General features: G+C 46.4%; 1 protein-coding gene, 1 long non-coding RNA gene and 1 pseudogene across 2 annotated transcripts; 2 read left to right on the top strand and 1 right to left on the bottom strand.

Annotated features, from left to right (window-relative positions):
- Positions 1 to 510: 510 nt before the first annotated feature.
- On the top strand, positions 511 to 7,222 carry SBDS (SBDS ribosome maturation factor). The gene is made up of 5 exons (XM_029949159.1): positions 511 to 825; positions 1,500 to 1,629; positions 3,531 to 3,731; positions 5,217 to 5,381; positions 6,434 to 7,222. The coding sequence occupies exons 1-5, from the start codon at positions 698 to 700 to the stop codon at positions 6,560 to 6,562; spliced, it is 753 nt and encodes a 250-aa protein (XP_029805019.1). The 5' UTR covers positions 511 to 697; the 3' UTR covers positions 6,563 to 7,222.
- LOC115297529 lies at positions 7,113 to 19,228 on the top strand (annotated as a pseudogene).
- Positions 19,229 to 25,133: 5,905 nt separating this feature from the next.
- LOC115300262 lies at positions 25,134 to 26,043 on the bottom strand. The gene is made up of 2 exons (XR_003912570.1): positions 25,712 to 26,043; positions 25,134 to 25,277 (listed from the first exon to the last, which is right to left on the bottom strand). It is a non-coding gene; the product is annotated as an uncharacterized LOC115300262 (long non-coding RNA).
- Positions 26,044 to 26,878: the final 835 nt, after the last annotated feature.

Below are 26,878 nucleotides of genomic sequence, written 5' to 3'. Positions count from 1 at the left end.
TGGACCTCACTTGAAACACACTGATTGTAAAAAGGCATTATTTCGAGAAATTGGGTTATGGACTGGCTATTAGTTGATATTAAGGAATATCTTGTTGCGTTCATCTGTGAGGAGTACAGACTGTAAAGCTAAAACCTTTTGACTTGCTTTAAACTACTCTGATTTTTTTTAAAAAGGTGGGGGGGGAGAATGGAACGTGAATGGCAAAATGTTGATAATTGTTGAAGAAGAACGATGGGTTCATGGGGGTTCATCACACGTGTCTCCCAAGTTTTTTATTCTACAATTTTCCCATAAGAGAAGATTAAGAATACGACTCCGAAATCTGCGTAACTCTGAAGGGACGACGCTACGTCTCCAGCCGGTAGCTAAAACATCAGCATCATCAGCCAATCAGAACTCTTTAGCTCATTGGCGGATGTAAATTACATCAAGGAAGAGCGCTTCTCTTGTCGCGAGAGGATCAATGTCGTAAAAGCCACAATGCGCAGGCGCTGTTGCTCACTTTTCCTCGTCCGGTTTCCGCCACACCTGACGCCTGCGCAATAAGTCAACTGGGTGCATTGTGGCGGCCGTCCGGGCAGGTAGTGGTCCTGCCGCGCGCCGCCGGGTCGTTACACCGAGGCGCCGCTTGTCCTCAGGCCTGTGGCGCGGGGCTGCCTTGGTTCACCAGACCCAAGGGCTGTAAGCAGCCACCATGTCGATCTTCACCCCCACCAACCAGATCCGCCTAACCAATGTGGCCGTGGTACGGATGAAGCGCGCCGGGAAGCGCTTCGAAATCGCCTGTTACAAGAACAAAGTCGTCGGCTGGCGGAGCGGCGTGTGAGTGCCCTTCTCCATGGGAGCTCTGGCAGGAGCTTGCAGCCTCCGAGGCGGCCTGCCCCAAGTCTTCGAGCTGGTGTCTTGACAGGGAAGGAAATAAACAACTTATTCCCGCAGTGAGCTTGAAAAGTCACTGTCTTTCCCGAGCTTCGCCCCTAAATCCAGGGTTCCTCTTTTTGTTGAGTTGGTGTGGTTTGGGTTGTTGGTTTGGAGTTTTGTTTTAATTGGTTGGTGTCATAAAAGCTACAGCCAGGAAATCCCCCAAAATACGCTCCTTTTGCCAAAATAATATTATTAAAAGGTTGGGATCCAGTGTTCCGAATACTTCCGTAGCTACCGTACATCCTGATGTCACAGATCTTTGCCCTGTAGTTTCACCAAGTGCGTAGTGTCTTCGCTGCTGCCATCTAGGGATCGGTTATCCCTGGCAGCAGCCAGCCCTCTGCCCCCACGGCTCAGTGTTTCATACATGATCCGTGACGTTTTCCTCCAATGAGTAAGTGGGGGTACAGATGCGGTTCTGAGTTTTGAAGATGTTCCCTCGCACTGAGGGTCATTTAGGAGTATTCGTTGTTTCTTGCTATTTATGTCATTGACATCTTGTATTTAAATGTGAATGAATCTCCAAGTTTCAAGTGTGTTCACTTAGGACTTTTCTCTCCTGCTGTCACAAGGGAAAAAGACCTTGATGAAGTTCTACAGACCCACTCAGTGTTTGTAAATGTTTCTAAAGGTCAAGTTGCAAAGAAGGAAGATCTGATCAGTGCATTTGGAACAGATGACCAGACAGAAATCTGTAAGCAGGTGAGTTCTAAGAGCTGCAGCATAGGTCACTCTAACGTTTTTTATATGAGGAGTACTTATAGGTATGTTAAATTTGAAACATTATTTTTTAGGTGTGAATAGTTATACAATAGTTTGATCTGAGTAACATCACATTTTTGTTTTTTTAATTTTTTTTTAATTAATTTTTGAAAGAGAGAGAGAGCGCGAGCAGGGGAGAGTCAGAGAGAGAGGGAGACATAGAATCTGAAACAGGTTCCAGGCCCTGAGCTGTCAGCACAGAGCCCGACACGGGGCTCAAACCCACGAACCGTGAGATCATGACCTGAGCCGAAGCCGGATGCTTAACTGACTGAGCCACCCAGGCGCCCCAACATCACGTTTTTAATTAACATAATTAGCATACACCGTTAGAATTAGTTTCAGGTGTACAACATCGTGATTCAACAATATATGTTACTATACATTCTTTTGTGTATTCTATACTTTAGTGCTAACATGGTAAGGGTCGTCACCACCTGTCACCAGTGTTTTTAGTTTTATTGACTATATTCCGTATGCTGTTTTTTCATCTCTGCAACTTATTTTATAACTGGAAATGTGTACCTCTTAATCCCCTTTATCTATGTCACCCATTCTATACCCACCTCCCCTCTGGTGGCCACTATAGTTAAGAGTCTTTTTTTTTTGTGCCCTTTTGTTTATTTCTTAAATTCCAAATATGAGTTAAATCATATGGTATTAGTCTCTCTCTGACTTATTTTACTTAGCATCATACCACGTAGGTCCATCCATGTCATTGCAAACGGCAAGATATTACTTATGGCTGAGTAATATTCCATTGTGTATGTATACTTCTTTATCCATTCTTCTGTCAGTGGACACCTAGGTTGTGTCGTGGTTGTTGAAAATAATACTGCAATAAACATTAGGGTGCAAATATCTTTTGAAATTAGTGTTTCCATTTTCTTTGGGCAAGTACCCAGTGGTGAAATTACAAGACCACATGGTAGTTCTTTTTTTTTTTTTTTTTTAATGTTTTTATTTTGAGAGACCAAGTGTAAGCAGGGGAGGGGCAGAAAGAGGGAGACAGATTCCGAAGCAGGCTCCAGGCTCTAAGTTGTCAGCACAGAGCCCGACGGAGGGCTCGAGCCCACGGACTGTGAGATCGTGACCTGAGCCGAAGTCGGACGCTTAACCGACTGAGCCACCCAGGAGCCCCTATTTTCATTTTTTTGAGGATCCTCCGTACTGCCTTCCACAGTGGCTGTACCAGTTTGCATTCCCACCAACAGTGCACTTTTACTCCACATCCTCGCCAACACTTGTTGGTTTCTTGTTTTTTTATATTTCTAGCCATTCTGATAGGTGTGAAGTGATAACTCGTTGTGTATTTGATTTGCATGCCCTTGACGATGAGTGATGTTGGAGTGACGTTGAGCATCTTGTCATGTGTCTGTTGGGCATCTGTACGTCTTGCTTGAGAAAATGTCTGTTCAGGTTCTCTCCTCGTTTTAGTCCGATTACTTGGGGAGTTTTTTTGTGCGGCATCATTTTTAATAATTCAGGACATGAATATATTCTGTCAAAGCCTCCCAAAATTAAATTTTCTACTAAGTTACCTTATTTTTGTCCATTTATATATTTTTAGTGTAATATACCTGGAAATAGAATTTCTTTTCAAGGATTTCACATTCACAACTTTGGCCTAGATTGCCTTTTCCCCTTCCGCCACCTCAATAAGTAAAATCTCAGAGCACAAGATAATCCAGTGCATCATTTTAGGCAGAGCTCAGATTATTACTTATACAGGAGTAGCTGAGGAGGATGGAATTTAATTTTCTCTCCAAGTAATTAATTCTTGTGGCCAGTTAACACAGAATGTGCAATAAAGACATTTAAATCTTGGGTTTTTTTTTTAGATTTTGACTAAAGGAGAGGTTCAAGTGTCAGATAAGGAACGGCATACACAGCTGGAGCAGATGTTCAGGGACATTGCAACTATTGTGGCTGACAAGTGTGTGAACCCTGAAACAAGGAGACCGTACACCGTGATCCTCATAGAGAGAGCCATGAAGGACATCCACTATTCAGTCAAAACCAATAAGAGTACAAAACAGCAGGTGAGTGGCTTTTTCATGGCAAGAAGTATCCCAATGAAAATCCATTTTCTCTGAGGAGAACATTAAAAATGGTCTGTGGTAATAAAGGGATACTGCTTGGAAGCGGTGGGGTAGGAGGTTTGGGGGAGGACGGAAGGAAACGATGGCGGTTACAGGGAAAAGTAATGGAATTCTAACTGAGCACAAGTGTATGGTAGCTCCCATCTTCCCATCCACATCAAACCTCCACAGATAACACTGATTTTTACCTCCTTTCAACCCCACATTTTAGATTTTTTTCATTTATATCTAATTCACAGGACTACAAGTCGCTTTTTTTACAGTGAACAATTCAGTGGCGGATTCACGAAGTTTTTGCAGCCTTCCCGACTACCTAATTTGAGACACTTCCATCACCCCCCGAGCCCTGAAGCCATCAGCACTCCTCAAATCCTCCTCCTCACGACTGTTTGGCAAACTTATTTTCTGTTTCTATGGACTTTTCTCTTCCGGACATTTCATATAAATGGACTCATAAAATATGTGGCGCTTTGAAGGTTCAAACCTGTTGTACATATCAGTGCTTCATTCCTTTTCAGGACTCAGCAATAACCCATTGTATGAAAATACCATATTCTGTTGATTCATCCGTCTGTTGGTGGATATTTGGGTTGTTTCTGCTTTTTAGCTATCATGAATAATGTTGCTGTGAAATTCATTACAAGTTTCTGTTTGGATGAGTTTCATTTCTCTCTACCCAGGAATGGAATTGCTAGGTCAAATGGCAGCACTATTTAATCTTTTGAGGAACTGCCAAACCGTTTTCTAAATGATTTTTTTAAGTGTCTATTTACCTTTGAGAGACAGAGACAGAGCATAAGCAGGAGAAGGGCAGAGAGAGTAAGAGACTCAGAATCTGAAGAATCTGTTTTCCAAAACAGCTGAGGCATTTCACATTCACACAGTCCATGTTCAGGGGCGCCAGTTTCTCCACGTCTTTGATGATACTTGTTACTAATCCATTTTTTTTCATTAAAGCCATTGTGGGTGTACTCTTCTGGCTTTGGCTTGCATTTCTCTAATAATATATGATTGTTGACGCTTGGTCATCTTTGAAGAAACCACTATTTAGATTCTTTGACCATTCTATTTTTTTTTTAATTTTTTTTTAATGTTTATTTTTGAGAGAGAGACAGAGTATGAGCAGGGGAGAGGCCGAGAGAGTTCTGGATACCAGTACCTCATCAAATGTATGATGTACTAATATTTTCACCTATTTAATGGGTTGTCTTTTCACTTCCTCAGTAGTTTTTTGAAACCTGAAAGTTTGTCATCTTCAAGTCCAGTTTATCTTTTCTTTTCTGCGGTTGCTTATGTCCTTTGTGTCCTATCCAAGAACAGCGACTGCTTCAGCCAGATGGAAAGCGCTTTGTTTTGAATACCTTACACAGTAATGCAGCAAAAGTAGCGAAGTCATTGCCAGCGTTTTCCATTTCGTCTTGCCAGGCTTTGGAAGTGATAAAACAGTTAAAGGAGAAAATGAAGATCGAACGTGCCCACATGAGACTTCGGTTCCTTCTTCCATTGAATGAGGGGAAGAAGCTGAAAGAAAAGCTGAAGCCGCTGATCAAGGTTATAGAAAGTGAAGACTACGGTCAGCAGTTAGAAATCGTAAGATGAAAATACTCGTATCATTTTCCTTCCTTGTCAGCAGAACTGTCTGTTCTCTAGTCGTAAATGTGTCACAGACATTTAAAGGTATGAACAATAAGACGTTTCCAGAAACATCTAAACCTTGAATTAAGTAAAAGTGTCAAGGTCTGACTAAAACTATAGTTAAGCACACTTGGGATTTTAGGGTGGGGGTTGGTTGGTTGGTTTTTCTGGTCAAATCGATGCTCAGTTTAGATGAGAGAATATCTTTTACAGTCAGTCTTCTATGATGAGGAAATTGGAAATAAGACTAAAAGTTGGACAGCCCCATTGCCCATAGAACATTTTACTTATTTTTTTTTTTTTACATATATTTATTTTCTTTGAGAGAGAGACAAGAGCACAAGTAGGGGAGGGGTAGAGAGAGAAGAAGACACAGAATCTGAAACAGGATCCCCTCGGAGCTGTCAGCTCAGAGCCTGAAAAGGGGCTTGAACTCACAAACTGTGAGATCATGACCTGAGCCGAAGTCAGATGCTTAACTGACTGAGCCACCCAGGCGCCCCGCCCGCAGAACATTTTAAAGACATGGCCAAAGCATGGCGTCTTTGGGCCCTGCCCCCACGGTGTCAGACACGGCGGAGATTCGGCTGCCGTGAACCCAGGCCCTGGCAATGCTGAGCACCCCGCCCTCAGCGGGAAGCGACACATCTGACATTCTGAAGTTCTCCGATCGTTTTGGAACTTCGCACATGATTTCTAAATAGGCCTCCAAGCTTCTTTCCCTCACTCTGATAAAAAGGGAGTGCTTTCACCGAACTGTCAGTCCTCAGGCTAAATCGTGGTGCAAAAAGAACCCCACTCCCCTAGTCCGGCCACTTCACTTGGTGGCGGAGGAGTCCAGAAACGTCCTCGGATAGGGAGGTGCAGGCCTGTCGCAGGGCCTGTGTGTGTGTCCTTAAAAGAGCGAGGCTGGACTAGAACTCCGCCCCCTCCCCCGCGCCTCCGAGAGGAAGTGCGGCCCTCGCACCGCCCGGTTCGCCGCTGAGCAGCCGCGCTCTGTGTTGCAGGTGTGCCTCATCGACCCCGGCTGCTTCAGGGAAATCGACGAGCTCATAAAAAAGGAGACAAAAGGCAAAGGCTCTCTGGAGGTGCTCAACCTGAAGGACGTGGAGGAAGGGGACGAGAAATTCGAATGACGTCCGCCAAGCCCTTCAGCTCTGAACCACTCGCACATCTTTCCCCCACGGTCCCCGTTCCCTTCTGTGGTCTGCCAAACACGTGCTCGGGCTGTCCCACGTCTCCCGTCTTTGTGGTAATGTGTAGGCAAAACGGCTTTCCTGATAAGTATTCCACTGTGGGATTCATGTGGTTTTGACGATAAAGCGGGGTTTTAGGCAAAAATGAAACGTTTTGCACAGATACGGAGGGCAGAGTGGCATGTTGCTGCCGTCTCATGCCCTGCGCTTTCCAACGTGCACCTTTTCTGAGGCAAAGCTTAGGGGTGAAAAGCTAAACTTTGTACATTATGATAAGATAAGTGTGAGAAGATAGGACTATGTGACGGATCGGGAGTAGCTGCTGAAGAAAACCCGATGTCTTCCTTAATGAAGACATGATGTTTCTACTTAATGAAACGTGTGGCCTGATACAAAGCTAGGATGATGACTTCCTGATTGGGTGGAGCATGGATCTAGGACCACTGTGCAGGGCTTAAGTGAGCTTCATTGAGCGTTCGGCCATAACCCGATGATTCTCGGTAAAGAGTAAAGTCATTTGCTTCTGATCCTTCAAGTTTGTAATATGTATTAATATAGCTGAAGTTACACGTTATCAATAAAACCACTCTATTTTATTAACCCACGGCTTGTGTTTCTAGACCGCTTCCAAGCTCCCTTCTTTTCTCTGCCTCTTGTCTGGAGGGTTGGGGAGCTCGCAGCAGGATTCCAGAAGTCCTGTGAGGGCTGGGGCGACCAGGGCCAGTTCGATGAACGCCTGATAAACCTTAGAGACGTGGGACAGAATGGAACGTACCTATTTTAGTAAATGCTTAAAGGGACACTATGCAAGTTCTTCTAAATCTGCTTATCTTCAAAAAGATATTCTAGAATATAAATTAGGGTTTCACTCAAAATTAACATCAAGGGCACCTGGGTGGCACAGTCGGTTAAACATCTGACTTTTTTTTATGTTTTTCATTTATTTTTGAGAGACAGACAGCATGAGCACAGGAGGGTCAGAGAGAGGGAGACACAGAATCCAAAGACAGGCTCCACTCTGAGCTGTCAGCACAGAGCCCAACGCGGGGCTCGAACCCAGGAACTGTGAGATCATGGCCTGAGCCAAAGTCAGACGCTTAACCAACTGTGCCACCCAGGCGCCCCAGCATCTGATGCTTGTTCTCAGGGCCATGACTTTGAGCCCTACATTGGGCTTCGTGCTGGGGGTAAAGCCTACTTAAAAAATATATAAAATAAAATAACAGACCTATTTTATAAATAAACTGGAAGGGTTTTTTAAATTTTTTTTTCTTAACATTTATTCATTTTTGAGAGACAGAGAATGAGCAAGTGAGGGACAGAGAGAGAGGGAGACACGGAATCTGAAGCAGGCTCCAGGCTCTGAGCTGTCAGCACAGAGCCTGATGCGGGGCTCGAACCCACGAATGGTGAGATCATGACCTGAGCCAAAGTCGGAAACCCAACCGACTGAGCCACCCAGGCACACCAAACTGGTAGAGTTTTTGACTTGAACAGACCTGATGGGTTTTATATGCATTCAGAATTCATTGCTAATAGAAGTTCTCAAAAATGGACCATCTTAAAAAAATTCCCATCAAAATTATGAAGTCAAAATTGTTTCTTACACTAAAAACAAAAACAAAAAACTAAAAAAAGATAAAGATAAAAAATTAAAAAATAAATAAAAAAAGAAAAAATAATTGTTTCTTACAGTGTTGGAAGTACTCCCTTAATAACTTGGAAACACAACACTTCCTGTAATGCTGACGTTGAATTACTGTTTCAATACCAATCCTTAAGACGGCCCTCACTGGCTCCAGTTTGTTGTTTCAGGAGGACAATCTAAACTCAAAGGCCCAAGAAGTAATTTTAAGTGATCCAGTTTATAGCGCATGTGCAGCGTAGGCAGTTAAAGCGGTGTTTCAGATTGGAAGTCCTGGTCCGCGGAAACATCCGTTAGCTGCACCTAGAACAGGAAAGTTAGAACATCGCCTAAGTGTTTCTCATTTTTGTTACTGATCTCCTAAAAGGCTGGAACCCATCGCTTCTCGGCCTTTTGGCTAAGATCAAGTATAAAAAGCTGGAACCTTTCGAAATGTCAAATATAGACCACATGTGAGCCATGCTTCTGAACCTATAAAAAATAAAAAAGATTTGTACCTCCTATGAATCTCATCATGCAAAAGTGGTTAAAACACCATGGTCTTCGGTCATGCTCTCAGTGGCCAGTGCTATCCTGAGTTGTTCCAAGGACTGAGCTGTTTCTTCTGCTTCATCATCACAAGCTGTGTTGTGTGCTCATGGTCAGAATGACCGTTCTGTTAACGCGGCTCTTTTCTGTGAAGCATCACCTGTACCCGTACGTGAGTGCTCCAGCCCCTGGAGCTTGCACCACACTGAAGCCCCTCCCAGGCCTGCCTGAGTACCCGTCTGGCATGCTAGATGCTGAGCTCCCCAAGGGCAGGATGAGCCATCGTGCTTTTGGACCCAGTAGCTGTGGAATAGACGTCTGTAGATAAATGCATGCCATCTCCGTGAGGGTGGGTGATGACGGATGCATCCGCTAATCACTTTCTCAAGTCCACCTTCAGAGCTGGAAGAGGAGTCAAGCCTTCGAGCTAAAGCTTCCTGCCCTTCATGCTGATGGTGCTGTTGCGACGCTTGGCATCTGAGCTGCACAGATGCCCTCGGCCTGAGGGCACTCGTCTCTGCCTGCACCAGCCCCTCTCATTGGTCCCAGGCTGTCCTACACTCGCACAGTCGTGGACTGTGATGGGGGAAACTGGGGGCCACTCCTAAGCAGGAGCCGCACACAGGATTTTCCTGCGTGCTGCCCTCAAGCCCACGTCGTGAGGTCCCTATGACTTTGTAGTAATGAGGCTCCTTAGTACCTTTATGAAGTGGTTGTTCTGTTTTGTTGTTTGGTTTTTTTTGTTTTTTATTTTTTATTTTTGCCAATCTCTTACTGAAATTCAAGGTACTGATTATTGGGAAATACTTTTCTGCTCCTGTACCCTGGAGACGGTCGTACATACATATTTTGCCCCTGGCAGCAGTTAGTGGGCCAGTGACGTTCATCTCCACGTTTATATCCATGACGATACCTGCAAAATTAATGAGTCTAAATGGAATTTCATGGCGGCAGTTCTTAGCTAAAAGTATAATCTTGACCTAAATACCAGCTTGGATATTCCAGCTTCTACCCAGGAACGGGCTCACAAGAATGAGTGCACGTTGAACTGCCCAGGGCCCCTTCCAGACACCCCTGGAAGAAGCCTCCATTTCCCCAAATTCCTAGTTGAATCTGCAGATTTCTGATTAGCAGAGAACGGAGGTGAGTGAGTTGTGAAGTTGAAAAATGTAGAGTTTTACTGCAGAGGAAATTAGACCTGTCTCCTACACTCGAGACTATACCTCAGGAGGTTTTGTGGTCTGTGAGCTACTTGAATGCCAAAAGACTGGTGGTGGAGCCCCCCGTGGTCAGCAGCCATAGTTGACATGCTTTTCAAGGGAAGAGGGCCACAGGCTTATTTCCGACTGTCATGTGGAGGTGGAATCAAGAGTAGAAATCCTGCATGTAATTAAGGTAGAATCATTTGTGGGTTTATAGTTAAAACTTTGCAGATTATACAGAGGCAAGGGTGGTTCAATATTCACAAATCAGTCAACATGATACCTCAAAAAGAGAAAGAATAAAAGCCATAATGTTGTGGAATCTGGTCTGGGTCAGCCAGTGGAAGAATCAAGCGGCACTCAGAGATCTTGGGAGGGAGGATGTTTCTTTCACACCGGTGGGCTCAGAGGAGCATCAGAGAGCCCAGAGCATCAGCAGAGGGAACAGCTTATAGCCAATTACTTCCATGTTCCTCGTCCATCAGGGATAGGTGTCCCCTATTCTCCTGGTCAGCCATCTTAAGGCAGACTTTCCCCATCAATAGGATCAAAAACCAAATCATTCCTGGGTAGAAGCTACAATATCCAAGCTGATAGTTAAGCCAAGATTATACTTTTAGCTTAGAATTATTGCCATGGAATTCCACTTAGACTCTACGTTTGCAGGTACCATCATGGATATAAACATGGAGGTGAAAACCACTCTCACTGACCCTTGTCCCTTCAGCCATTAAATGCTGCTGTTCAGAAAAAGTATTTGACAAAGTACAACATCCATTCATGATAAAAACCCTCAACAAAGCAGGTTCAAAGGGAACATAGCTCAACATAAGAAAGGCCTTCTATGAAAAGCCCACGGCTAATGTCATACAATGGGGGAAACAGCTTTCTCCCTAAAGTCAGCAGCAAGACAAGAATGTCCACTCTCACCACTTGTATTCAACTTAGCCACAGCAATCAGATAAGAAAACAAAATAAAAGGAATCCAAATTGGTAAGGAAGAAAAAGCGCAGTCACTATTTGTATATGACAGGGTAGTATATAGAGAAAACCTAAAAGATTCCACCACAACATTTCTAGAACTGATAACTAATTCCATAAGGTACAAGATACAAAATCAATATACAGAAATCCATTGCATTTCTATACATGAGCAACAAAACAGCAGAAAGAGAAATTAAGAAAGCAATCCCATTTACAATTCCACCCAAAATAATAAAATACCCAGGAATAAACTTAACCATGGATGTGAAAGATCTATACTCTGAAAACTATAAAACACTGAGGGAAGAAATTGAAAATGACACAAAGAAATGGAAGGACATACTCATGCATGGGAAGAGCAAATATTGTTAAAATATCCATACTCTTCACAGCAATCTACACATTGAATGCAATCCCTACCACAATACCCAACAGCATTTTTCACAGAACAAGAACGAATAAACTTAAAATCTGAATGGGAATACAAAAGACCCTAAGTAGTCAAAACAATCTTGAAAAAAGAAGAAAACTGGAGGTATCAAAATCCTAGATTTCAAGATATACTACAGATCGCTTCTCGGCCTTTTGGCTAAGATCAAGTGCAAGATATACTACAGAGAGCACTGACAAAAAGTCGACAAACAGATCATCGGCACAGAATAGAAAGCTCAGAAATAAACCATGATTACACAGTCAATTAATCTTTGACAAAGGAAGCAAGAATAGGCAATAGGAAAACGACAAGTCCCTTCAACAAATGCTACGGGGAAAACTGGAGAGCTACAGGCAAAATAATGAAACTCAAATGGATTAAAGCCCTAAACATGAGGCCTGAAACCATAACAATCCTAGAAGAGAGCACAGGCATCTTCTAGACATGTCTCTGCGGCAAGGAAAACCAAAGCAAAAATGAACCATTGGGTCTTCATCAAGATAAATATCTTCTGCATAGGAAAGGAATCAACAAAGCTAAAAGACAACATAATGAGAGAAGATATTTGCAAATGACATATCCGATAAAAGTTAGTACCCAAAGCATATGAAGAACTGATAACAACTTAACACCCAAAAAACAAATATTCAGTTAAGTAATGAGCAGAAGATAGGAACCCACATTTTTCCAAGTTCTGTGCTGTTCTAGAAACAGAGTAAGCAAAGTTCCCTCCCTGTTTGAACAGATGTGGAGAGACATCAGACTCAGCTTGAGCCTCTGCCCTCACTGATAAAATATGCCCACACCAGAGGGCAGACAGATGTGAGGATCGGACACGCGCAGGGTGTCTGCCCAGATTACGCTGGGAAGCTGGGCCTTGGTTCTCTAAATCATATCGCTCCTGCAGAATGAGGCTCCCAGGAGGACAGGAGCTCAGTGTGGTAAGCACTTGATAACTCAATGGATGATTCCCTCAATGTCTCCTCAAATCACGCATCTGTCTCCTGTTTCCTCATAGCTTATGAAAATCGAGCTCCCTACTGTGTTAGGTTTTGAAACTATCAGCAAGCACTTTAATTAAATCTAAGCTTGTAAATACCTGCCCAAGAGAGGCTGTTAATTATAGTGGTCATCTTACAACGAAAAGTGACTCTCGGGCTTTCGTAGCTTTTTACAGATGAAAAACCGAGAAAGGCAAGGAAAAAATTTAAATTCAAAACATTCATTTGCCGTCAGTGAATGAGGAACCGCTATTACCTATTACCCCAACCAATTATTGTGCCTCTCCACAGTTATCTAAAACACTTTGCAGAAACTTTGACATTAATAGAACTTTAAAGGATTTTAAAAATCTGTAAAGCTCAGGGTGCCTGGGTGGCTCAGTCAGTTGGGCATCCAGCTCTTGGTTTTGGCTCAAGTCAGATCCCAGGGCCTTGGGATCAAGCCCCGAGTCAGGCTCTGCACTGAGCATTGAATCTGCTTAAGATTCTCTCTCTCTCTCTCTCTCTCTCTCTCTCTCTCTCTCTCTCTCTCTCTCAACTAAGGTTTTTTTTTAAAGGTTTAAAGTCTATAAAGCTCTATGTAACTAAAACAGTTTGACAGTAAGTCTTTCTCTCTTTATATTAAGTATAAAGAGGAAAACCACAGGACATAATTAAGTTTGGTGTTGCTTCAGACCGTCCCTCAAGATTGGACCATCAGCCGGCCCAAGCTCTTGATCAAGTTCAGAAGCTTGTAGATTTCATTTTCATATCAGCACAAACTAAGCCATTTCATGGCACAGCATTAACAAGCACTGGAATCAATGATTTGATTCAGAGTTTCGTTTTGAAGATAATTCCTTTCTTGGAGGGAGACTCATCTCTGATCTCATATTTTGCTTTTTAAAACAGAGAGCTTGGGGCGCCTGGGTGGCTCAGTCAGTTAAGCCTCCGACTTCGGCTCAGGTCATGATCTCACGTTCGTGGCTTTGTGGGTTCGAGCCCCGCATCGGGCTCTGTGCTGACAGCTCAGAGCCTGAAGCCTGCTTCCGATTCTGTCTCTCCCTCTCTCTCTGCTCCTCCCTGCTCATGCTCTGAACCTCTCTGTCTCAAAAATAAATATTCAAAAAAAATTTTTTTTAAAACAGAGAGCTCTATGTAACTAAAACAGACCATTCCCTTTGTACACAGTCATACTGTGTTACTTTTGACCAAAAATTATTACCAGGCAATCAGTAGACAAGAAATATCTTCCAGGTAAGTTACCGTGTTAGATTAGGTTTCCAATCAGGAAGAGAAGTAACTTCTCTGAAGACATGTCAGGGGAGGAGAGGTGGGGTTCGTTTGTTTTATTGTTACGTTTATTTACTTATTTAGACAGCGACAGCATGAGTGGGGAAGGGGCAGAGAGGGGGAGAGAGAGAATGCAAAGCAGCCTCCATACTGTCAGCACAAAGGCTTGGACGCCGGGCTTGAACCCACAAACCATGAGATCATGACTTGAGCTGAAACCAAGAGTCAGACACTTAACCCACTGAGCCATCCAGTCACTCCAGAAGGCATTTCAATTTTAAAAATTGGTCCTACTCGGGGCCCTTGGATGGTTCAGCCGTTTAAGCATCCAACCTCGGCTCCCCCAGTTTGTGGGTTCAAGCCCCACGTTGGGCTCTGTGCTGACAGCTTGGAGCCTAGAACCTGCTTCAGATTTTGTCTCCCTCTCTCTCTGCCCCTTCCTCACTCTCTCTCTTTCAAAAATACAATAAACATTTTTTTTAATTTTAGTTGGTCCTTCTCCTTCAGAAGGAATACAAAGCAAATGTAGAAACAAAATCTAGTGTAAAACACCAAATTTCTAATGAGAATGAACCCACTTTTTTCCGAGCCCTTATTTCCTTGGCCTCTGCATTTGCTGCCTCTCAGAAGAAGCCACTTTCACAGAGACAGTCTGATTTGCAAAACACAGCTGAAGAATCTGTGACATGCAGCGTTCTCCTGCTCCACCTGCGACCCAGCCTTCTGCCTCACGACCTCCGACCTCCGTTGCCCCTGGCGCATGTCCCTCATTAGCTGCCGTGGGGGTGCGGCAGGGCGCACCGCTGATTTACCCCCGCGGGGCTCACGGGCATCTCGCAGTCTTAAATGTGCTTGTCGGACAAAACTTCCCTTTACTTTTTTTTTTTTTATAGTTTATTTTTGAGACAGAGACAGAGCATGAGTGGGGGAGGGGCAGAGAGAGGGAGACACAGAATCTGAAACAGGCTCCAGGCTCTGAGCTAGCTGTCAGCACAGAGCCCAACGCAGGGCTCAAACTCACAAACCAAGAGATCATAACCTGAGCTGAAGTCGACCGCTTAACCGACTGAGCCACTCAGGTGCCCCAAAACTTCCTTTTCAAAAGACCAAAGAATATCCAATGACAAACTTCTCTCTCTCTTAAACTTCTTTATCATTTTACAAATTCACGGCAGTGCATTCATTTTTCGACTCCAGCTCTCTACAGTAAGAAATAATAAATTTCCATTTCCAAGGTTTGCAGAAAAATTGAGTATACCCAGAGCTTTCCAGAGAAACTGCTCAGAGCAACTTCTTTACCAAATTTGCTCAAATAAAATCATGAACCCGGCAGAATTTTCCCTGCATGCTTGCTGATTCAGTACTTTCTATTGGTACAGTGGACCTTTCGATAACCCAGGGGCTAGAAAGGCTGACTCCCCCCACCCTCACCCTCCCCACCAGGGGAAAACTCCCCCTATAACTTTTGACTCCCCAAACACTTAACTATGAATAGCATACTGTTCACCAGAAACTCAGTAACATAAACAGCTGATTAACATGTATTTTGTACATTACATGCATTATACTCTGTACACTTATAATTAAGCTGAAGAAAAGGAAATGTTAAGAAAGTCATAAGGAAGAGAAAACACGTTCACAGCACTGTGCTGTGCTTATGGGGAAAATCCACACGGGAGTGGGCGCACACAGATGGACCTGTGCTGTTTCAGGGTCAACTATACAACACACACAACTGTGTGTGTGGAGTGTGGCTCAAACATCATTTCATTTTACCCTGTCTTGAATGTCATCTGGTTTTAGGCATCCTTCATATATGGAGAATGTGAAGTTAAATCGACGCTTGGAGCACAATGCCATTGCAGGGTCCAGAATTTAGATATACATGTTTGTGTTCAGATATTACTATGTTATTTTAGAACAAGAATTCAGCACGGGGAGGGGGGGAACTGGCAGCTGGACGGCAGGCTCTGGGCAATACAGGGGACTGTGCACTGAGTCCATGCACCCTGGGAGGGGTGGGGAAAGGCCACTTTGGGGGAGGGGGCGGGCAGCTGCTTGGCTGTGGCACTTTTTAAAATATTTCAGGTGCCACAGCGGCGACCCCTGGGCACAGATTGTCCCTGATCCCCTGAGCGACGCCTGGAAAGAGGAATGCCGGCCCCAAGTAGGGCTGGTTGCTGGGGAGGGGGCAACCACAGACCCGCCAGGAAGGTGAAGGCATGGAACTCGAGACCACGGCCACCACTAGTCTAGCCTAGCGGCACAGCAGCGGGCGTTTCCGTTTCAACGACTCGCTTGAGATTTGCAAGTGGAAAGGCAGATGGTTGCCGTTCAGCTAGAAAGATGGATAGGCTTGGGGCAGAATCACCAAGTACGGCCAGCACCAGCTCAACTGAGAAGTCAGTTCCTTGGAGATCGACGGACGCTGTCCACCGCAACAGCTATCTCATTAGCACAGAGCTAGAATATTCACCAGAACACACCTCTCTCTGTGAAAGATCACTGGGGAACTCCAGTTAGAAGGCAAATTCTGACCGTGGATCCCAGGAAGCAGGGAGTTTCCACAGCAGCCAGGATCTGAGTGAGGCAGATAACAGACCGCAGCCTCATTCATAGGACCAACTAATATCTACCTGGTGAAGAATTCAAGAGCCAAAGGGTGAACACTGGGTCAGCCATCAGTAGCCAGTCGGGCCACGACAAGACTTAGTTCAGTTCCGTCTAGAGCGCAGTCCCCTTCCTGTGTTATTAGCACCAATGTCTCCCTCAGGAGGTCACCGAGAACTTCTCTGGGTGGTGAATTTGGCTCTCTGACTCCCAACCACTGAACCCTAGTGCCTATTCCTCCACCACATTATCTGCTCACGGACAGGTGCTCTGCACAGAGACTCACCTCTCCAATAGCTGTAAGTCGGATGGGCGCCATCACCAGGCAGACCTCCAATCCCAGCGGACCAGCCCCCAGTACTAAACCACCAGCAGAGCAGGGTCCCACGGCCCCTGATGAAGCACAGAATCAACTAGCTTCACCATCCCAAGGCCAGGCAGTGTCATCATCCCCCAAACACCCAGGGATGACCGCCGTACCACAACATGCGGGACCTTCCTTCAAGGGACTGTTCACGACATGGAATGATTTGGACAGCAGCAGCGTGAAATTTACACAGAGATGGTTCCACCTAGGCCACACAGCTGGACAGGCTCAGGGAGTTCCTACAATAGTGCGGCCAACTTGGGCAAAACCTTCCTTCAGCTCTGTCTCCTGGGTTGCACACCACTCCTATGCACGAGGGGAAGACCTCTTAGAGCCCAGGATTGTGCAGCCCAAACCACAGGACCATGGAGCTCCAAGGATTGCAGACAACATCATATCGCACAGGCTCAGAAGGTGTTGGAAATCTGCAAAGCACATCCAGCCAATGAAGCACCCTTACATACATATCAAAGGAATAATTACGCTCTGAGACGCAGCAGGTACCCATGGGGAATCCCTAAGGGCCAATACAATACCGAGGGCGAGAGTGTAATTGTAACAGTCTTCAGCACACAGTTCGAGAGCCCCACCCACAAGCCCCATTCAGAAGGACCCCAGGGAGTTCACCTGGTGTGATCCCCAGTTGGCCAAAATCATTTGTGTGCTGCAGCACCGGTTCCCATCAGCCCAGGGGAGCCCGCGGTCCACCTGCACTATGGTGACAACCACATGACAACGGAGGTGTGTAGGGTAGGGGGGAATCGAGCATCTGGTTGACCTCCTGGACCACAGATTTGGGGAAGTTCAGCAGAATGCTTCTGGTGCCATTCGAAACCTTGTTTGGGCAAGTCTACAGATGAAAAGAAAATAGCAATGAAAGAATGTTGGTGGGGTGCCTGCCTCGCTCTGACTGTCGAGAAAATCTGGTGCAGAAGTGAGGGAGCTTGTGGCCCTACAGGCGCTCTCTGGAATTTATCCTCATGTGAGGCTGGAAGATGGCCATCACTCCAGATGCCCTCTCGACCTTCACAAACACTGCGACCGTTCCTCATTCTGATGGAGCGACTCTTCCTTTGATGATGATCACAAAATTAAATTCTAGGCATCATTCGTTCTGCACAACATGACAGGCTGCCCGAGGAGCCTCGGCTCTGCAGAGGAGGAAGCAAACACGATCCTGTGCGAGGGCTGGGGACTCGCTGCTGCACACAATCCCTACACCTGTGAGCACATCTGATGACAGCACCCGGGCTGTGGAGAGCTGTCTGTGCGCCCAGAGGAACCTGTCCTGTCGGCCGGCTGCTGGGGCTGAGTAAGCCGGATGACTTACTAGGAAAGGTCTCCCAGCTGGGACTCAAGGCCAAACTGCTGCGGGAAGAAGAAGAAAAAGAAAAAGAGGGGTGCCTGGGTGGCTCAGTCAGTTAAGCATCTGACTTCAGCTCAGGTCATGATCTGACAGTTTGTGGGTTCCAGCCCTGCATCGGGCTCTGTGCTTGACAGCTCAGAGCCTGGAGCCTGCTTCAGATTCTGTGTCTCCCTCTCTCTTGGACCATCCCCTGCTCATGCTGTCTCTCTCTCTCTCTAAAATAAATAAAAACAGTAAAAAAATAAAAATTAAAAAAGAAAAGAAAAAGAGAACACCATAAGAGGATCAATAGGATAGAGTTGGTCCTATCCTGTCAAAGGTCCCCCAAAGATGTCATGGCATCCATCAGTGGTTAAAACCATATCTGACCCTTCTAGATAGTTCCAACCTAGCTGCCTTGGAGGGCTCTGCCAGGTCCCTCCAGAAACCATCTTCTGGAAACTGGAAGCACGCAGCCTACATCCAGGCAGCCTTCCGCAAAGAAAAAGGATCTCCATCCTTATAGAACTTCTGAGAATGGATGTGACAGAGTTGTATTTTCTGTGGCAACTGCCTTGAGGAATATGGTGCTGGATGGCCACAACGAGGAGCTCAGAGGTAAATATGCCATGTGACGCCTGGTCAGCAGGTTTCCCAGCAGCACTGGCCCCGGCGTGCCGTCTGATGAGACCATGGCAGCCATCTGCCGTGCTCTACATGAGGTCACCAGCAAAAACACAGAGAATGCCAAAGCCCGGGCTGATTAGGGGGGTATAGAGAAGCTGACAAACATGACCAAGGGCAGAGGAGACAGCTCATGTCTAAAAGTGATGAAGGCAGCAGCCCGGGTCATTAATACATTATGACAATATTGGGAGCTTCGGAGCATTTATAAAAAGAATGGGTGGCATCAGGACCATTTTATTACACTGTGTCTACGTTAGAGCAAGACTGATTCAAATCACATCCTGCCTTGTATACCACCAACCAACATTCAGGCATCAATAGCTGTATAATAGTCAAGACGAAGCCAACAGAAAGAACATTGACACATACGGATTATATTTGCTGTCTCCTCATAGCTATGAAGATCCTTAATTTGATGACCGAGCTCACTTTCCAGCTTCTATTGATTATTCAACACAGTATGGGCTGCCTCCAGGCTTATACACGGCAAACGTGTGACAAAGGGTGCTGGGTGCTTGCAGGTAGGCGGTGAAGGTCAGGCTGCCATTGTCTTGGGCTCAGTCACAGGCAGGGTCTTGCTGACTCTGGCCCGTCCACTGCTCGAGCTGGTGGCTTCAGTGCCCATCGGGGGATGCTTCCCCTGCAGGCCCTTTTGCCTGCGTTCGGACATAAGCTGGAAAGAACTTAATCAATTAGAAAGTTTGAGGCCAACATGCAGGTGGTCAAAATCGTCTTTCGCTTCCACACATGGAGAAACTCTTACAACCATATGCGTGTGCCTGGCCTCGGGCGCTGCCAGGAAGATACAGATGTCCCTGTCAAGGGTTTAGAATCGAGACCACGCAACAGTCAGATTCAGCTGGTGGCTGCTCCCATAACACATGACTTCAGCAGCTGTGGGACAGCCATTATTCTCCACAAGGGTGACAGAAGCCAAGAAAAGAGGCCACTCCGCAGCCAGTGAGAAGGACGAATCAGGGGTGCGTTTGCTGGGCTCCCAGCTCTTTCCTGATCCACATTCAGCACCTTCCTGGGTCTAGAGGCAAGCCTGTCGGTTCAGCAAAACATCCCTGGATCCTCCCTGCCTCTCCCTTTTCTCCCCCTTTGCAAAATTGAGCTCAAGTTGGGTTCTGTGACTCACAACCAGGAAGGCTCCGCTAAGACCTGTGAGCAATTTACCTAATTTCACTAACCCTCAGTGTCTGTGTCGGCGCGAGGAAGGCCCACGATACCTACCACATCGACTGGTGATGGTCTGAGTGAGATAATATACGTAAAATACTTAGAACAAAGTCTAGAACCCAGTGGGCTCAATGAAGCTGCCCCATCGAGTCTTTAGAATGAGCTCTGTCTGCCCTTCTTCCGCTCCAGGACAGGACAAGGGTGGCTCCCGTGACTACGGCCCGGTCTCCACCCACTGCCCTGAGGCCCAGGCGCCCACAGATGACTTGTTCTGACTGGCAAGGAAATGAAGACAAGGCACCTGTCAGCGATTTCAGTATCTGAAGATGTTATGTTTTCCAAATGCTTCTTTCCTTTTCTGTGATGAGTTTTCCCAGGTCTTTTAGAACAAACCTTTAAAATGACAAAAACAGAGCTTGTTCTTCCTCAATTCAAAACAAATCCATAGGGGCGCCTGGGTGGCTCAGTCGGTTAAGCTTCCAACGTCAGCCCAGGTCAGGATCTCAGGGCTCGTGAGTTTGAGCCCCGCATCGGGCTCTGTGCTGACAGCTCAGAGCCTGGAGCCTGCTTTGGACTCTGTGTCTTCCTCTCTCTCTCTCTGCTCCTCCCCCACTTGTGCTCTGTTTCTCTCTCTCTCATAAATAAACACTAAACATTTTTTCAAATAAAATCAGTAGACAATGCCAGATGCTGAGGACACAGTGGCAAGCAAGACACACCCTTTGCCCTCAGAGAGCCTGAGGTAATAAACAGATACATCTAAACGTGCGCCATTATGTTGCAGTGGGATAGATGCACATTGTACTTTACTGTGCTGAGTCTGTCCCGTTGACTCTTCTTTTTTTTAATGTTTATTTATTTTTGAGATAGAGACAGAGTAAGAGCAGGGGAGGGGCAGAGAGAGAGAGGGAGACACAGAATTGGAAGCAGGCTTCAGGCTCTGAGCTGTCAGCACAGAGCCTGACAAGGGGCCTGAACCCAGGAACCGTGAGATCATCCCGTTGACTCTTAAAAAACACTGAGGGGGCTTCTGGGTGGCTCAGTCAGTTAAGCATCTGGCTTTGGCTCAGGTCATGATCTCACGGTCCGTGGGTTCGAGTCCTGCATTGGGTTCTGTGCTGGCAGCTAGCTCAGAGCCTGGAGCCTATGATTTCGGGAGTAGACCCCTTAATGCCCCTTAGCCATGTAGCCCATCCCCCCTCCTACAACCCATCCAGCAACCCTCTGTTTGTTCTCCATATTTAAGAGTCTCTTATGTTTCATTTCCCTCCATGTTTTTATATTATTTTTGCTTCCCTTCCCTTATGTTCATCTGTTTTGTATCTTAAAGTCCTCATATGAGTAAAGTCACGTGGTATTTGTCTTTCTATGACTGACTATTTTTGCTTAGCATAGTACCCTCTAGTTCCATCCATGTAGTTGCAAATGGTGAGATTTCATTCTTTTTGATCGCTGAGTAATAATACTCCATTATATATATATATATACACCTCATCTTCTTTATCCATTCATCCAGCAATGGACCTTTGGGCTCCTACCATACTTTGGCTATTGTCAGTAGCACTGCTATAAACACTGGGGAGCATGTGTCCCTTCGAAACAGCACACCTGGATCCCTTGGATAAATACCTAGTAGTGCAACTGCCAGGTCGTAGGGTAGTTCTATTATTTTTTTTTTTGAGGAACCTCCATACTGTTTTCCAGAGTGGCTGCACCAGTGTGCATTCCCACCTGCAGTGCACAAGAGATCCCCTTTCTCCACATCCTCACCAACATCTGTTGTTCCCTGAGTTGTTAACATTAGCCATTCCGACAGGTGTGAGGTGGTATCTCATTGTGGCTTTGAGTTGTATTTCCTTTGAGGTGGTTTCATATCATTATTCCACTTTGTAAATGATAAATCCAAGTTTTAGCTTGAGAGTATGTTATCGTAAGCCAACTCTGATGTTCATTCTTAGAATTCAAACCTAGGTCTGCCAGACTCCAAAACTCAGCACTTAACCATGACCCGTGTCACGGACTTTAGGTCCTGCAGTGCCAAAAGGGCCACGCATTCTGAAGTGGCGACTCCTTGGTGTACACATCGCCCAAAGCACAGTGAAACCACACTATGGTTCAGCGCTCCCCAACAGCACCCACCTGTGCCCATGACCTTCACTGGCACATGGCTTCTCAGTCACGTGATGAAGCCCTTGTACTCTGGGCACAACTGACATCTTCTCTTCCCACATGCCACTGGTCACCTGGTATTGTCTCAGAACCTGCCAAGAATGAGAACACAGGTTTCTTCTGAAAAGAGAATCAAGATCAAGTGGCAGTGCCCTCCTGGTGGTCCATGAATCCTGGACCGTGATTGTGACAATCCTAAGAGCTGAGTTCAGTGGGTACAGTCTTTGTCTCCCTTTACTCTTCTCTCAAGGACAACTGACGGCCTCGCTTTGGGACTCTCACAGCCTGGCTTTGAGTCTTTGCTCACCTGCCTACCGGCAATGTGACATTGGACAAGTTGCCCCAACTCTATAAACTTTGGTTTCATCGTTTATCAAATGATGATGATGGCGGCGCCCACGTGGCTCAGTCGGTTGAGCATCCGACTCTTGATTTCGGCTCAGGTCATGATCCCAGGGTCCTGGGAAGGAGGATCATGTGGGGCTCCACTGCTGAGCATGGAGCCTGCTGAAGATTCATTCATTCATTCATTCATTCTCTCTCTCTTACCCCCCTCCACTTGTGCATGTGTTCCCTCTCCCTCTAAAATAAAAAATAATAAAATGATGATGATGGTCACAAATTTGTAGCACAGCAAGGCTGTTGTGAGGATCAAAAGTTAAATGATGCGTGTAAACACTTTGCACAGTCCTGGTGGGTGGAAAGCAATCAATGAGCGGTGACTACTATGGTTCTTTTTCATTAACATGCTTCTCATTTAGCCTGAGTTGGAGAAATTTGAGAAGTAAGCACTTGTCCTTATCATCCACATAGGCATGATCCCTATTTATTCGGTGTGTCTGAGCCTGGATTTTGATTCAGTCCATTTCCTCATCCTGAGATACAAAATTATTCCCAGTCAGATAGGCCCCAGCGTTTGACAAAAGCATCTGTAACTAATAATTTTGCCTCAGGGTCAAGGCCCAGTACAGTAGCACAACGAATCTCTTACCTATAACAATTACGAAAATTCCATTTTGAACATGTTGTTTCAGTGTGAGGTAAAGATAGAGCCAGGAAGAGAGAATCAGGAAAACATATAAATGGTCGAGAAAAAGAATAGTTAGAAGAAGAGCACATCAGCCAGAAACTGACAGATGGATGGAGATGGAAACAGATATCGAAGTATAATTTTAACATGCGGTGACATCTCTTTGCCTAAAATGCTCTTCTCTTACTAAATTAAATACAGAGCCACCCCAAATCCAGAAGAACATCCCATGTTGAAACAATTCACCTGTTTTCAGTCTTTCTTTATTGCCAGCAACATCCTGATATTGTAAGAAAGGGAAAGACACTGAGGTGCCTGGGTGGTTCAGTTGGTTAAACGTCTGACTTCCCCTCAGGTCATGAGCTTATGGTTTTCATGTTTGAGCCCCACATTGGGCTCTCTGCTATCAACACAAGCCCACTTTGGATCCTCTGTCCCCCTCTCTCTATGTCCTTCCCCTGCTTACACACACACACTCTCTCTCTCAAAAATAAATAAACATTAAAAAAAAAAGGAGGGGTGCCTGGGTGGCTCAGTCGGTTGAGCGTCCAGCTTCAGCTCAGGTCATGATCAGCTCAGGTCATGAGTTCGAGCCCCACATCGGGCTCTGTGCCTGGAGCCTGCTTTGGATTCTGTGTCTCCCACACTCTATGACCCTCCCCTGCTCATGCTGTCTCTCTCTTTCTCTCTCAAAAATAAATGAAAACATTCAAAATTTTTTTAAAAACGGAAAGAGACCATTTTCCTACAAACATGCACATCAAGGTGTAACATTACTGTTCTGCATTTCAGGCACTAAGCCCACAAGCAGTTATTGATCACTCGTGATGTGCCACCAGCAGATACTGTGCCACTTATTTTCTCCTCCAAGAGCCCCTCTGAGCCACCAGTGCTAGGCCACTGGAAATACCAAGATAATTGAGATATGGTCACTGCATCAATAGAAGTTACAGTCTGTAACCGGGGATTTTTTTTTTAAGTTTTATTTATTTGGAGAGAGAGAGCATGTGTGAGTGGGTGAGAGGCAGAGAGAGAGAGGGAGAGAGGGAGAGACAGAATCACAAGCAGGCTTTGTTCTGTCAGCAAAGAGCCCAATGCGAGGCTCGAACCCACGAACCGTGAGATCATGACCTGAGCCGAAGTCGGATGCTTAACCGACTGAGCCACCCAGGTGCCCCTTTAATCTTTTTTTTTATTTTAAGTAAACGCTCTGCCCCATGTGGGGCGTGAACTCAGTAGAGCACGCAACTCTTAATCTCAGGGTCATGAAAGACATGTTTACATCTGTTCAACAACATATATGTATGGTCACATTCACAGCATCATTATTTGTAATGGACTCCAGATAGAAATCTCCTGAATGCCCAGCAACAGGAGAACAGATCAGTGTGGCAGATTCACGCAAAGGAATACTATGCAGCAACGAAAAAGAATGAGCTACTGTGACGTGACGTGCACCTACATCACAAACCACACGAAGATGATGTTGGGCAGTCAAAGCCCGCACAAAAGAATAAAGTCTTTGTGATCCACTAAAGTAAGCTTTTAGAAGTCGGGACTGTAGTTGCCTTTAGGAGGATGGTAGTGATGGAACAAGGCCCCGGGGAATGCCTCTGGGGATTGGTATTAATGTTATGTTCCTTGTTCTGAGTGCTCATTACATTGTTGTAGTCATTTAGTAAAACTCCAGCAAGACAGATGCGTTACTTCAGTAAGCGATTTGGTTTTCTTAAGGGCTCACACACTCTCAGAAAGGATCCAAGAACCAGGCTTGCAGGCTCTGAAGATAGTAAGAACACGCCACACACTGGCCTAGCGGGACACGCGAGATCACTATAGCTCTGACACTACGCATTGTGGATTCTGGAAGCTGCCGCTGCAGCTGGACATCCCAAGCCCTGTGGCTGCCGCTTCCCCAAGAAGAATTTGCCGCCCCTCCTTCTCATCACATGCCTGACTGGCCATACACGCATGGGTGCACCTGACTAGTGCCCCTGGGTCATGTGCCCCTGGCTCAGTGACCTTGGCCCACCCCCACAAAATGTCACAGACCACAGTGGCTTAGACAGACATTTATTCTCTCACAGGAGGCTGGCTGTCCAAATTCCAGGTGCCAGCACCGTCACAGTCTAGTGAGGCCTGTCTTCCTGCCTTGTAGGTCATCATGCTGTGTCCTCACACGACCTCATCTTTGTTCGAGCTTGTGATGGGGAAAGGCAGGGCAGGGGAGAGAGGGGGAGATGGTGTATCCTCTTGTAAGGGCACCGATCCTATCATATCAGGGCCCCACCCTTCGACCTCATTTAACCTCAATCACCTCCTGGGTAGGCTCTACCTCCAAATACAGTCACCATGCGGGTTAGGCCTTCAATAGGAAGTTGGCCAGAGCGGGATAACACAGTTCAATCCCTAGCAGCCTCATGAAGTATTTTCAGCCACTGTACCCAGAGGCCAGCCAGTGAGGTGTCCTACAGATAAGGAAGTCCAAATGCTGGGACCGAACAAGGGTCCCCAGTGTCCTCTCACTTTTCCTTTCCTCTGCTGACTCCCGCACCCGCACCGCCATCCCCTGGTGCTACTCTTTTCCCCGTGGGCATCTTACAGGCTTCCCCTGCCTTCACCTCCTCCACGAACCTTCATGGCCCAGAATGTCCTTCGTGAGAGCAACTTTGAGGTGAAGCAGCCAAGGCCCCGAGGGCCGGGGCTGAACCAGGCGGGCCCGGCGCCTAAGCTGGTGTGCGCAGCCGCTAGAACAGAGGCGGGTGCAGGTGTCTGAGGGTCCCCAGCCCCAGGAGGAGGCGAGGATCCGTGAGACACAAGCTTAGGAACCGGGGAGGTGAGAGATGGGTCAAAGAGGAAGCAGAAAGGAGGCCCCACGGCCGCCGTGGTGACTGCCCCATGTGCGGGTCACACCGCAGCTGGACCTTGAGGATCAGGGACTTCCCCACCCTGTGTCACTGCCCTCAGATGCATGGCCCCACAGCACACATACCGACCAACAACACAGATCATGAGCCGGGCCCCTGGCAGCCTGGGGAGGGGAGAGAAAGTGTCCAGTGGAGGGACCATCACGGAGGCCATGGATTTCCCATCCCGACACAACAGCGCACACACAAGGGCAGACAGGCATTGATGACGTGGAGTGACATGTGGTCATCCGGGAAGCCCTGTGTGTCCTCGACATGACAAACCCTTGTTCTGCTCAGAGCAAAACCAGAATGTGCAGAGAAGCTTGATGTGTTGGCCCAAAGACCAGGATTCCGTGGGGGTCGAGGTGAATCATCATAGTAGGGGCATTCTCAGCTCAGAAGGTCCCTGAGCTCTTTTCACTGGCAGGTCCTAGGGAGCCAGGCTCCAGGGTGTGGCACGGACTGCAGGCAGTGTCGGGAAGAGCCAGAAGGCATAGCAAAGCCGGGGGGCCGCTCTGCACCTGCGGATGCCGCTTGGCCCCGGGGACGCGAACGTTACGCCCGCTCCCCAGCCAGTCCGAGCGTGTCGCAAACAGCTTGTGGCTTCCAGCAGGACCACGGTGCGGGAAGTAGCAAGTGTGGAAAGCACTGGGGGCTGTGGGAACAGCATGTGAACTCAGAAGAGGTGAGGTGGGAGGGCCATCTGGTCATCGCCACACACATTTGAGAAGATGCTGTCGTCATTTGAGAAGTTTTCTTAATAAAAAACTTTTAAGACTAGGAATAAAGTGACCCTTTCTTGCCATGATCATTCCACAGCGTCCAACAGCAACAATTCTTTGTGTACCTTCCCTGGGGAAGGGGGAAAACAAAGATGGTCCCTGCCCGAGTA

Source organism: Suricata suricatta, chromosome 8 (genome assembly GCF_006229205.1).
Source record: "Suricata suricatta isolate VVHF042 chromosome 8, meerkat_22Aug2017_6uvM2_HiC, whole genome shotgun sequence".
In the NCBI taxonomy this organism is placed as follows: domain Eukaryota; kingdom Metazoa; phylum Chordata; class Mammalia; order Carnivora; family Herpestidae; genus Suricata; species Suricata suricatta.
Note: the sequence above shows the minus strand (reverse complement) of the source record. Positions and strands in the feature narration are given on the sequence as shown.